The sequence below is a fragment of the Cynocephalus volans genome, chromosome 4, assembly GCF_027409185.1.
Source record: "Cynocephalus volans isolate mCynVol1 chromosome 4, mCynVol1.pri, whole genome shotgun sequence".
NCBI classification, from domain to species: domain Eukaryota; kingdom Metazoa; phylum Chordata; class Mammalia; order Dermoptera; family Cynocephalidae; genus Cynocephalus; species Cynocephalus volans.
Window position 1 is genome coordinate 9,940,855 of NC_084463.1, and position 12,998 is coordinate 9,953,852.

Here is a 12,998-nt window from a genome sequence, read left to right on the forward strand (position 1 = left end):
ATCACATGTCAATTGCAGTGATAGCAGAGTAGCTATGAGCATGGGAAAATCCATCCGTCATCAGTCAATCAGTGGAGGTGAAAATAAAGAGTATCTCCTAGTTTTGCTTGTATGTATGTATGTGCGTGTTGACCCATTTATAATTATGAATGAATAAAGATATCCTAAATAAAAGAAAAATTGCTCAGTCATATCTAATCCCTGCAGGGCACCCTTGTAGGAACGTGCCAGAACTTGCATAGTTTAAGACATTAAGAAGTGCACGTACTAGCAGCTCACAGTGGCAAGGGAATATGTCACTTGGTTAAAGCATTTCTCTGGAATCATTGGTAATCAGCGGCATGCTTTGGGCAGAAAGCTATCTTCATCTCCCTTCTTTGCCCTTTTCTCTTCGCCTCAACTGGGAATGACCAAAACTTACCCTGGCCTGTGAAAGTTGTGGTGGGAAACCCCGAGTGCCTTTTAATAAGTCAGGGTCGTTTAGTCACAAATTGGAATGTAGATAAATCCACACAAGAAAACTAGTTTTTTCATTGTAAATCTCAAATTTGGGTCTTATCAATACAGCCACAAGTCTAAAGATACAGCTTTATCCACAAATGGCCATGCATTTGTTTAATATCAGACTCTTAGCTCATTGGACCAGGGGTTCAGTTTCTGCTGTTTAATGTCAACTCAGCCATGATCTGAATTGCTAGAAGGAAACCTGTTCCCTGGTCTGCACTGGCCTCTTTCTTATATGGGTCTTGACTGCAGGGAGTCCCACCAGCATTTGAGGAATCATGTGGGTGTGCAGATACAGAGGTGAGACAGGATCCTCAAGGCCACCATCTCCGGCCTGCATGCACCCAGCCTCCTACTGCTCATACTCCATCTCCTTGTTATATCAGAGCAAATGTGAAATGACTTTTCTTAATTTAATGCAATCTTTTGTTCTTCCAGGGCACACAATCTAGGCCTTAAAAATCTCCAGAATTTTCCTTGATGACCCATGTTCCGTTTCATTGCCTTTGTTTCCCAAGGATGCTGAGACATTTCTGGAATCCGTGAATAATAACTTGCTTTTCTCTTTTCCTTTAACAGTCTCCTGGATTGACTTTGACATCTGGGTCCAGACAGAAACACTCCCCATTTTAAACGAGTGTACATGCTCCTTGATGTGGTATTAATATGCAGTGTTGCAGCCATGTCTAATGCTTATTGGTGTTGTTAACCAAATGCTTTTTATGACTTATTATTCTCCTGTTTCTGGGCAGTTTTACTGTCCTCCCAATGTGTCTTATATATGCTGCTAATTTGATTTGATTTCTCCTTTTATTTAGTCTGTGATTTTGTTGTTGATTTTTCTCCCTGCCCATTGTTTACATCAGTTTTTAATTTTTTTGTATTTTCCATGTGACCTACTCCACTTTCCTTTCAACCAATCATGTGCGTGCGTATCATGTGACTTTGTCATGTGGCTTGCATGGTGCTGATGATGTCGTCCACGCTGGGGAACAGAAGGTAAACCTCTTTGTTCTGATTAGTGAAATAAATCTGGGACCACAGCTCACTCATTTCTTCCTGTCTCAGATTTCCTAAGCAAAGCCATTTGAGAGATTTCCTCTTGTTCTCAATTTACATCCAGAATTCATCATTCCTTGCAACCTTGACATGACAATTTGATATCATAACAGCCTTTGGTTTAATATTTTGCTTCCAGGAATTTCATCACACAAACTGCTCTCCACAGTAAAACCACGTTAGCCAGAACACAATTTGCAGACTTGAATTTTTAACAGATAGTTCTCAAAAATTAATTCCGAGAAAGGTGTTTTGTAAATTAGCATTGTGATTTAACTGTATCCAGCAGTTCTAAAAACCATAGTTGTTCTAAAATGAATCACATTCTATAAAAATGATTACAACCTTGAAGTGCTACAGAGAGAAATGTATCAATTGCAAAGGTTGTATTTGTTCAAAACCAATGAGAGTGCTTCATAAAATTCATGCAAATTGAGGACTTTCTCAAATAAGAGATTTAAGAATTTGGATTAGAGCAGTTTGGCTGTGATTACTGAGGTGTCACTTTTCAAGAGTGGCCCTCCCCCAGGCAAGGGGCAAAAATCAAAGCAAAAGTCACTCAGCAATTACCATGACTGGAGATCTCCGTGTAATCAAGAAGCACGTGATTGACCCTTGCAGCAAAGGAAATAAAATTATAGCCTAATTAAGTGCATAGCAGTGACAAAATAATTAGTTAATATTGTGACTGTCACAACCTTGTTAAAACATTTCTCACTTACCATAAAGAGAGAAGGAAGCCTCTGCTCACAGCTTCCCCCACTAAAATCAAACACCTGTTCAGAACCTGCCCTGGAAGTTATACACATTTCGTTCTCTCCTAACTGAAAATTTTCACTTCCAATCACACCCTGAGATACCTATGGGCTGCACTGATCACGAAAGCAAAACTAACACCAATAACAGTCTCGTGTGCCCATGCATGCAAGCGGTCTCCCATTTGACCTCGCTTCTCTGAGAACTGATTGGGCGACATGCACAGGGACAAAACCGTCAACAGCTCCTTTTGCATGTTCTTTGTCCCTGGTCTGTCCTTTTGTTTTGTGCTCCCTGTGTGTGTTAGCCCTGATCCCTCTGTTCACCCTCACATTGACATCTCTGAGGACTTCAGCTTATACGTATGGCAGCTTTGCCCCAATTTAGTCCCATTTACAGCCAGACTCCTGGGCTTGCACAGGAGCTACCATCATCTTCAAAAAGGAGATGTTTGATATTTACATTGTATGAAATAAAGTGGGAAATGTCCCCAAAGCAGGACAACATTTGATGTAGTCCACTCTGATAAATTTGGCCTACCTTAAAAAATTATCTTAATATGTGAGTCTTAGGGCAGAGCATATCGGGATCTTAAGATTTTCTAAACTCCCAAGTCCTATCCAAAATATTGTGGTTTTGTTATTTCCCTAAGGTTAACCATCAACAGGAACAGACTTTATCCCAGACAGGTGGATACTGCTCAATGGCTGATGTTCTGGAAAAAGTCTGGGCCTTCCTCATGAAATCTTAAGTGTGAGCAGAGGCTGGATGTTGGATTTCAAACCCGTTAGTTTCTTTTTTAAAACAAATTTGGTCATGTCTGTGCAATGCTGTAATTCAGAATGAAGTAATGCATAATGTTAACAAGGTAGAAAGGAATTCACTTCTCTGAAAAGAAATCTCTTCCGGACATCTTGCATAAAGACAGGGCAAGGAACGTATGAAGATGTTTCCTGCAGTTACCCTAGAAACACTCGTTAGCAGTGTTCTTGTTGTCAGTAAAAAATGTGGCCAGTACTAAAAAAAAAAATCACTGAGAGCCTTATGGAATTCCAAAGCTATGATTATCCCTCATCAAATCATGTTCCCATCCAGGACAGATCCTCTCCTGCCATCTGCAAGGAGGCAGGCAGAGGACTTGTTATTCAGGTGAGCTGCAAGCAGCAGAAAATGGCCTTTAATATAGAATTTAAGGGAATGGTGAGGTCAGAGCAAATAGCATCTATGGTGGAGAGAAATAAAGCTTACTTAAGGACGGTTATTGCCTCCTTTTCCTGGGCATGAGTAAGAATTTAAAGTGAATTGGGCCTAAATTAGAAAAGTTTAAGTGAACTAGGAGTCATTCTCCTGCCAGTGGGTTTACACCCAACAATTGATGAAATCTAATGTTTCCTGTCCACCCTCCGCCACCCCCCAAAAAATTGCATGGGATGTTCCATCCACCTTCAGTACAGTTGGGCAGTGTTTCCTGAGGCCAGCAGCACTGAATGAAGTAAGATAAATCAGAAGATACAGGGTGGTTATAACAAGGATTGAGCACCGTCCTCCTTGGCTACTTGGCCCCTGAGCCTGCAGAGCTCTGCATGCAGGGGTTCACCACAGACAAGCCTAGGCACCTGTCCCGGGGTGGCAGAAGTGGGTTTGCTGTGGTGAGCTAAAATGCCCCCCATGCAAAAGCTTATTTCTAATATCATGGCATTGCGGAACTGCAGGGCTTCCTCCACTGACTCCACGGAGCCATAATATCGTCCATCAGCTCCTGAGGACTCTGTAAATGGGACCCCCTCTCCTTGCCCAGCATGTGTGTGGTGAGAAGCCCCCCTGCACCCCTTCTGTCAGTGTGCTGCATGGTGGAGCATGCCCTCACCCCTGCCCATTCATAACGATCTTTTTTTTCTTTAGCTACTGACACTGACTCGTACTAGGAAACGCTGATTCTGAATGAACTAAACTCTTTAACACCCACTCTTCCTTCTTAGACTGAAACATCACTAACCACCCCTTCCACTCCCTTTTTTATTTTTTTACAGCAGTGTGTCTGGATTGCCACGGTCACTGGCAGGTCGACACAGACTTTTCGCCAGGGTTTCTGCTCTAATTGCCTTTGTTTCTAAGGATTCCCTCCACCGGTGGTTCCCAGGGTAGAGAGTTAGCGGGCAGGGCTGGAGAAGAAGGCAGCAATGTGGATCGGCCTGAAGTCGTTGGGCAGGGACCCAGGGCTGCTGCTGGCTTTGGAAACTGCCAGCTCCCCTGGGGTTACCAGTATGAGGGCTGAAACTTCCCAGGAGCTTCATTCTTCTTCACAACTAATCTGATGTCCATGAAATAGCACTGACGATGTGAACACCCCCTCCCCCACCACCACCCCCTTTGTGGCCTTGGAGGCAGGAGCTGAATTAATTGTTGGTGATAGCAGTTATTTCTGTCATAACTTCCTCAGCTTGGATCAGCCCCATAACCACAAGCCATACCTTCGTGGTCATATTTTCTTTTTAGGATGATGAAACAAAGATAATTGATCAATTAATCTGTGGATGTTTCCATGACACCCATGAGAAGGGAATGGGTATTTTTGTGGTTCAGTCTGTCAGAGCTCATTTGTTGCTGTTTAATTTGTACTTTGTATAGCCATTTGCCACCCTACCCCCAACACACCCAGTCATGTTCATAATTCCTGAGAAAACTGGTGCCAAAAAGGATTTATGGACCAGATTCCTTAGTGAGCTTGGCCCCAGAGAGCTAAGCGGCCTTTTTCTGGAAAAGCTGGGGAATCAGCCATGTCCATCCCCTCTCATTCTGCATCCTGACATTCCCTGCAGCCAGAGACTAGGATGGCACAGATTCAGGTCACTCTGGCACAAGCAAGTTGTTACACCGAAGAGAAAAGAATTCAGGGGAAAAGGAATACTTCACTCCAAAGGCCTGATTTGGGGGAAGCGATGCTTAAGACAAATTGATAGCCATCCTTGCATTGTCAGGCTGTTCTTTGGGACTGTCAGAAAGCCACTCGGCATCCCTAGAATCTCCAAGTAGGTTACCAAAAGAGGCATCAGCGAAAGTTACAAGGATCCAAGAAAGTATGCAGCATAGATCACATTGGATTCGGTTGTTTAGCTAGGGCTAAAAAAAAATTTGAATAGGCATCATATTTGAATAGCTAAATTATGCATTTTGGACGTTTTTAAAAAAATGGATAGTAAAAAGATATGCACAAGTTTCAAGTTGCTTATAAAAAATAATCAACCAAAAGAGACAGGAGTTAGGATAAACAAAATGAACAGTATTTTTAATGCCAGCCAATTCTATTTGAAGTACAAGTGAAAGATTTTCATGCAAGCCCTGCAACTATTCCTGGTTTATATTCAGACACCCAAAACTTTGTGCAGATCCCTTTGGGAGAGAAAACAGAGTGGATGGACAGAGAGCCCAGATCGAGCCTTTCTCAGGGAAGCCCGTTTACATTTCATTCAGAAGATGCAACTCTTGGTCCGTGGCTCCTTTGAGTGAGGAGAATGTTGTTTTCCTTCAAGAATTCACAAATGCTGTCCAAACGCCGTGGACTGGCTGTAATTTTTGTTGTGAAATTCAGATATTCAGCAGTAGTTTTCTAACCCAAGAGTTTCTGCTGATGAGAGGAAGGGCATAAAGCAGACTGAGATTTAAGGCCACAGTAGCACAGTAATTACGAAGAAATAACCTACAATCTGCATGGCCAGAAATATACATTTCAATTATGGTTTCATAAGACCTGCCTATGAAATATCTGATGGTATGCAACCTCTATAGTAGGTTCTTTTTTTCTTGCATTCATGGTTTACATTCTGCTAGAAAATAACAAAACTGTCCAATGTTTCATATTTGTAGTTGGCAAGGCTTATTTTTAAGGTACTGCTGTTTTATTCTTTACATAAAATATTTGGGGGGAAAATTTGACTCATGGCTGAAGCTAAACTCAAAGAGTATAATTAACCCCAGGGGTCCTCTTGGAGCAACCTACCGATTGCTGCTGAATTGCAAACCAACATTTACAAATAATTACAATATTGGTTTTGCTGAAATTACCCATAATGATTTCAATCAGAGCAGCCATCTCAGAACACAGAGCACATTGGGACCCTCTAAATCATTTCTTCTGCTAAAGTGTTCAATAAAGCAATGAGCCTCCTCAATGCCAAGTCTCCATTTCTTCCATAACAGCCCCTCTCTCATCAGTCATGGCTTTGTGTAGAGAGCTTACAAGTTTCTCTAACCCCATTTCTGATTTTTAAGAAAAATAGCTAATAGTAAACATTTGCAAATGAGTAAGACGATTGAACAATTGTTTTTCCTACATCTTAATGTACTTACAGCAAGCTACAGAGACAGAGTTGGTCAAAATCTCTATGATATTAGTTGAATATGATCTTCCTTTAGAAATACTGTCATAGGAAGGGTTATTTTTGTTTTGTCCAGGGGTCCCCCCATTTTTTAAAAGAATTGATCATAACTAAATTTTTTTTCATTTGGCAAATGAAACCATGTGTTATTCACCATTAAAACTTCAGTACCTAACAGACTGCTTGGTACCTAGTAGATACTCAGTACACATTAGATGAATAAATTATAGGTAAAGCATTGTAAATTATACACCTAAGTATTATTTGATATAAAATGTTCTATATTCTACGGGGAAATGATACATACATATCAGAGTAACACGGTAGTCACTCAGATAAAATGATAGCAAATTATAGTGTTCTGACTATGTAAATGTTAAAGTGATGTTCTAACTATGGTACAGTTTTTAGTGCTTTTTCTGTAATTCCAGTTATATTTTTTCTGGAATATATCCAAAGATAAGAGAGTACCTTCATAGGGGTTGTTATTTCTGGAGAGATTTCTTGGACAGATTTTTGTTCATATGTCTTTGAAGAAATTTGAAGGTCTCTTTTCAAAGATAGGACTTTTTTGAGGTAACTTTTTCACAATTCTAAAGCAAAAAGTTGACAACTATATACCTCAGAGATATGGAATTGTTGATCTTGGAGTGCATCTCCGTAAAGTTGGCTGACGGTCATATATTTTGTGTTCTGTTTCCCTCAGTGTCATGAGAAATAGCCAAGGCGTAGTTGGTAGTCCACTCTAGTGCAGTGACTGTCACGGTGTCATAGTGATAGCTGGAAGGAGCCCTACAGAGCATTTGATCCAGTGCCCATGTTTTGCAAATGTGGAAACCAAGGCAGTGACTTGGCCGAGGCAACAGACCCCTCAGGAAGCAGAGTTCAGAGAACGTGTTTTGTGGTATTAATTCAGCCTTGGAAACACACACTTCTCAACTCCGAGAGGAAACAGGAAGGAAGGTGGAGCCAGAGCAGCCCCTTTGGACTGATCTCTACACACCTTCCAATGAGACCTTGGAGGGGAGGAGGCGGCCCTCACCTGCTAGGGGTGTTGGAAGGGCCACTAAGGCCGGCTGATGAAAGTCCCCTTCTCCCTAAGGCAAATAGGCTGTTCCACACAGAGTCAGTGTCGTGATGCTGAGAGCAGAAAGTTAGCATGATTAATGTCCTTCTTCATTCAGTTTAGTCACCAGGCATTCCAATTTGCATGGGACTGAGGGGTTTCCCACGATGATGAGCTTGCATTGCTAAAACTTGAAATGTTCCAGGTACTCAGAATGAGTTGGTCACCCTGGTTCAGCCAGGGAACAGAATTTGTAGTGTTCTGCTGTGCCTCATTTTTCCCAGTTGCTCAGCAGCAGCAGAATCTCCACAAGGCTCCTGCCATGCTCTAGAATATACTCCACTTTGAGTTGCTTTTTAGCTCTGGATATTTATAATGATATAGACATAACTGGATTATTTTCTCTAAGACTTAGAACAGTGCAAAGGAATTTGGAAAGCCTACATACCTTGACATATCTAAACCAAATTTCTAAATATTTGCCACAGAGTGGTTGGGGCCAGTAGCTGGATAGTGGCTTAAAAAGAGAGCAAGTCTTTGCCTGAAACCCATTTGTCTTTTTTTTTTTTTCTATTTTTACCTTTCCCTTATTTCTGGTTGAAGAAAACAAATAATAAGCACAACGTTTCCTTAATGTCCCTCAGACGTCACCGTTATGTATCCTCCCTGTTGCAGCTTTTATGTGTCTCCGTAGCAACTACTTTTCAAACATAAAGGTGCACACGTCACCAAGGGATCTTGGTGCAGGGAGAGTCTGTACCTATAATAAGCTCCCAGGTGTTGTGCATGCTGCTGGCCCTAGGATTGTAAGTAGTAGGTCTCTAGGGTAGCTTCCTCTCTCCACTTCCTTTTTGTATCCAAGGGAGGAGGAGCTGAACGAGGACAGCCAGGCTAGACACCGGCTTTGCCAGCAGCCTTCTCATAAATGGCCAGTGGTGCAGGTTGGGGTAATTAGGTCCAAGGCCTGGTGACAGTCCTTTTCCTGGCTCTTCTGTCACATGTCTGTGATTCTGCTACCCAGAGAGCAAGCCAGGGTGACCGACCAGAAGGCAGCTGTTTTGTAGCGTTTCCAGGTTTTCTCTCTGATGTCATGAAATAGATACAGAGGTAGCTCCTTGCAGGAGGTGCAAGATTCCCAAGTATGTTAAATCTTAATTTTAACTTTTGATACTATCTGTTCCCTCACCTCATTGCTTTCAGCATATGCTAATGAAATAGTCTTTCTTAAAGTAAATCTGCATCTCACTCACTGAAGAAACATACCAGCCTGGGTAGTCAACCATACACAAGATCATTTCCTTTCCCAACCCTGGATTCACAGTGCTACAAACTGAGCGTGTGCTGCAAATAAAGAGAAACGTAGACTTTTTTTCTGTTGAGAAATGCCGAAGACAATTTTTTTCTCTCTCCTCTCACAAAGAAAAAGACTGATGATTGTTACTTTAATACATTAAAATGTCAAGGACTATCACTCACTCGGTTGAGCTATAAATGCAGGATACTTACAAGAAACTTGCCTATGGCAAATTGTGCTTTATTTAATCACAGCTGGAAACTTGTTATTTTTTTTTTAATGAACCTAAGTAATAAAATTTAATTCCTGAAAAGCTAGTCACAAGAATGCAGCATATTCACTCCCTTTAGGGGTCAGGCCCGCAGACCCCTGGGGTGAGTGATGTATCCAGAAAAGAAACTGGACTGTTTTGAAAAATAATGTTGCCTGTGTAAGTTTTCTACTCAAACACTTACATTTTCCGCTACTTCAGGCTGCTTCTCAAGATGTGTCAGGTTTATAAAAATTAACTCTGCAGTTGGAAGGGCAGCCAAATGGAAATGCAAGTACCAATGAGAAAGACAGAAAAAGGCCTGAAACTAAAGTGATAAAAAGGCCATGCAGGTCAGGAGGCTGTTTCCAGAACATTCCCAAAAGGCATTCCCAGTTTGGGCTAAGTCTGAGGCATCTGTCTGGAATTCATAGTTTTATACTTATTCCTTTTTAACCATTTGAAATCCTGACAGAGCAAGAAAAAGTGTCCAGCCCCATCCCGTCACTCCATCCTGTTCTGATGGATTGGATTTTCATTCTGTGGATGAAAATTTCATGTGAATTCCCTGGCTGTTTCAGGGGAACCCAGTGCACCGAAGCTTGAAGGACAGATGGGAGAGGATGGAAACTCTATTAAGGTGAACCTCATCAAGCAGGATGACGGCGGCTCCCCCATAAGACACTATCTGGTCAAGTACCGAGCGGTGAGTGGCCTCTTCCCCAACCTCCACCCCCAACCCCTTGACCTTGGCACCCACCTTGTTAGGGCAACAACACACAAAGTCCCGGTGGGGTGGGGGTGGGACAAGATCTCGATCTGTGCCTTGCAGGTGGCTCATGGGTCCTGGTCAGAGTTTTAAATCCCAAGACTGACCTACAGCTGTTAGGCCGTGTCCACACTGGGACCATCTTAAAACCTCTAAGATGATTGAGGTGGGGACAAACTCGTACCGCATTAATTTTTCTACCTCTTGAACTTTTCTACAGTTATTTTGCTATCATCCAGTAGTTTTTGCAAATGTGGTGCTAACATGGAGTAATCACTAGGTTTGATAAAGTGTGTATTGTGTGTGGGCCAGGCACCGTGTGAACACACTGTGATCACATGCATGTTCTCTGCACAAGGACCCTGTGAAGTGGGTCCTGTGATGATCCCCACTTTACAGATGGAGTAACTGGGCTCACGGCACTCAGTGACTGCCCGATCGCACACGGCTGGGAGAGCTGGAGTGTGAGCCCAGGTCTGTCTGACTGAGCAGACTGGGTTCTTACCGCTGCCTGGGCTGCCTTGAGAGGCTAAAGCAATGCTAGTTTCCTCACCTGCTCTTTGCTCTCCACCTGAGCTGTTCCAATCCTACTAACAGCCAGCTTGGCTCTAAGCCTTTTCTTCCTAGTTTACTCACCACCCATCTGTGATTTCCATCTTCCATCTTTCCTCCCAACCCCCAAACTGGGGTTTTGGTTTCAGAATACACTTGACCATGGACAACCCCAACCAATTGCTGAGAGATTCAGAGACAGTATCTGAGCACTGGGAATAGCTTCTTGCTAGGGTTTCTCTGTCGTAGAAAATAATGAACCAGAGAGCAGTTGTCTTTCTTCAAATAGCACCCAAAAATGCTTTTTCCAGGGAGTTGACTTGAGATCAGCCCCCATCAAAGGGTGGGCCTTTAACTGCTTAGGCTTCTAGAGAGTTAGTAGCACAGAGCCTTACAGGCGTGCTTCTCAGCTGGTGGGAAGGGCTATCAATCCATTCAGTGCTCTCTCTCACCCAATTTCTAAGCCAGGTGCGAGCTGACATAATAGGAAAAGCTTTGATCGACTTCCCTAGGCCCAGCCCAGAGGTACCACTAAATGAGAGATCCCTATGACTTCCTCACTGCAGAGTAGAATGCAAAGACTGAGCAGGTGGCCCCACCTACCCCACTGAAAGAAGATGTGGTAGGGTGGGATGCCTCTGGCCATTGTCATGCTGATATGGCCTAGGCCCAGTGGACAGAATGTCGGTTTTAGTGCCAGACAGATATGGCATCCAATTCCAGCTTTATCACTTATCAGTATAGGACCTGAATGGGTCACCCAATCTTCCAAAACTCAATTTCTCCATCTGTAAAGTGGGGGTAAAATAGCTGATGAAGTTTTTGTAAAGATTAGTTATAATATACACAAAGAAGCTGAAATGTGCCTGCCACTTAGAAACCTCTGTAAACGGTAACTATAGCTACTACTAAGATACAGACTCGGGCTGGAAATATCTCCCATATGAGGCCCCTAGGATGTCAGTTTGCCTGAAGAGCCATCTTGGCTGTGCCAGGCAGGCTGTGTTAAAAAGACAACTGGGAAAAAAGAGATACGTTAGATTTCAACAGCCTTAACCATCCTCTCTCATTCACTTCAAAAACTTAGTTTGCTAAATATTTTCATATATTAAGTATTATATAATACAACATTTGCTTTTTTAAATGTTTGCTTTGTATTCTGGTGGTCTTTTTTGTAATGATGTTTGCAAAGGAAAACAGAGAAAGAAAAGACAGCTCAATTTCTTTGTCTTAAATTAAAAGGGGGCCCCATAGTGAAATACACACAAGCTGACTTACAGCACAGCCCAGGCTTCCTGATTAGACTCAAAGGAAACTAGTATTCTCCTTGTAGTATTTCACCATAATAATCACAGGTCATGGCATGATTGCTGCAGCCTTCCTTAAAGGCATCTCTTTGGCTGGTACAAGTCATTTTGCCTGGGAAGACTGCTTTCCTGTAAGATAACTCTTCGCCCACCCTCAGCCATGGGCCAGCAGCTGCTAGACCACCTTCCACTTGACATTGCCACCGTGTTCTGCTCTTCCAAGCAGTAAACACTTGTCAAGCCTTCTTGTGTTCATATACTTCGGGGCATATGCCTGGTGAGAAGACCAAAGATTGTGAAGAGGTGGGTTGTGCAGTTGTGAAATCCTCTGAAGACTTCTCAGGAGGTCTTCTTCCACAACTGTTTTGTTAGGGAGGTAGTCACCTAACAGTGGCTTTATAAACTTCCATCCAGGATAAACTCGTTGGTCAATGTGTAGATTATAACCAGAGAGAATCTCTGAGCTTCCCAGTGTTGAACCCAACAGCAGAACTTATACCTGAGATGCCTCATCTATGGAGCTACAGGTGGAGAGACCAGGACACATTGCATGGAGCAGAAAAATCTAACTCAGGTCAACAGATATTTCTTGAGCTCCATACTATGGAAAGGAAAGATCACAGATTTGGGCCCAGACAGACTCAGCTCCAGCCTTGACTGTGGTTGACTTTAGGTTTATCACCTAACTTCTCTCTCACTTCCCCCTCATCAGGTTTAGTAAAAAAAAAAAAGAAAAAGAAAAAGAAACCCACAAGCTTGTTGTAGGGATACAGTGAGAAAATGTGTGGAAAGCCTTTAGATTAGATAGCATCTGGCACATAGTAGATGCTCAATAATCATAGCTTTTATTTTTAATAAAACTGGAATCTGTGCACAGTGTTCACATGTCAGGGAGGTGAGTCATATCTGAAGGTGAGTAGCATTCTGAAATATGACAAGAAACATATTTGTTTTATTACTCTTCTAGCACATCTTTATGCATATGTGCCCAGCATTCCAAAGTGTAGCCTGGGGTGGTACTTGAGTCCCTGCATCCCTGAACATAATAGGACATTGAACACCACA

At 42.5% G+C, this 12,998-nt stretch overlaps 1 protein-coding gene across 5 annotated transcripts in view; it reads left to right on the forward strand.

Annotated features, from left to right (window-relative positions):
* NCAM1 (neural cell adhesion molecule 1) overlaps positions 1-12,998 on the forward strand; it is a 302,455-nt gene that overhangs the window by 273,912 nt on the left and 15,545 nt on the right. For 4 of the 5 annotated variants that reach the window (XM_063092592.1, XM_063092593.1, XM_063092594.1 and 1 more), the window contains one exon: positions 9,887-10,011. In XM_063092592.1, the coding sequence (XP_062948662.1) occupies positions 9,887-10,011 (125 nt within the window). The remainder of the gene's footprint in view (positions 1-9,886; positions 10,012-12,998) is intronic. The other variant, XM_063092591.1, reaches the window with a different exon arrangement.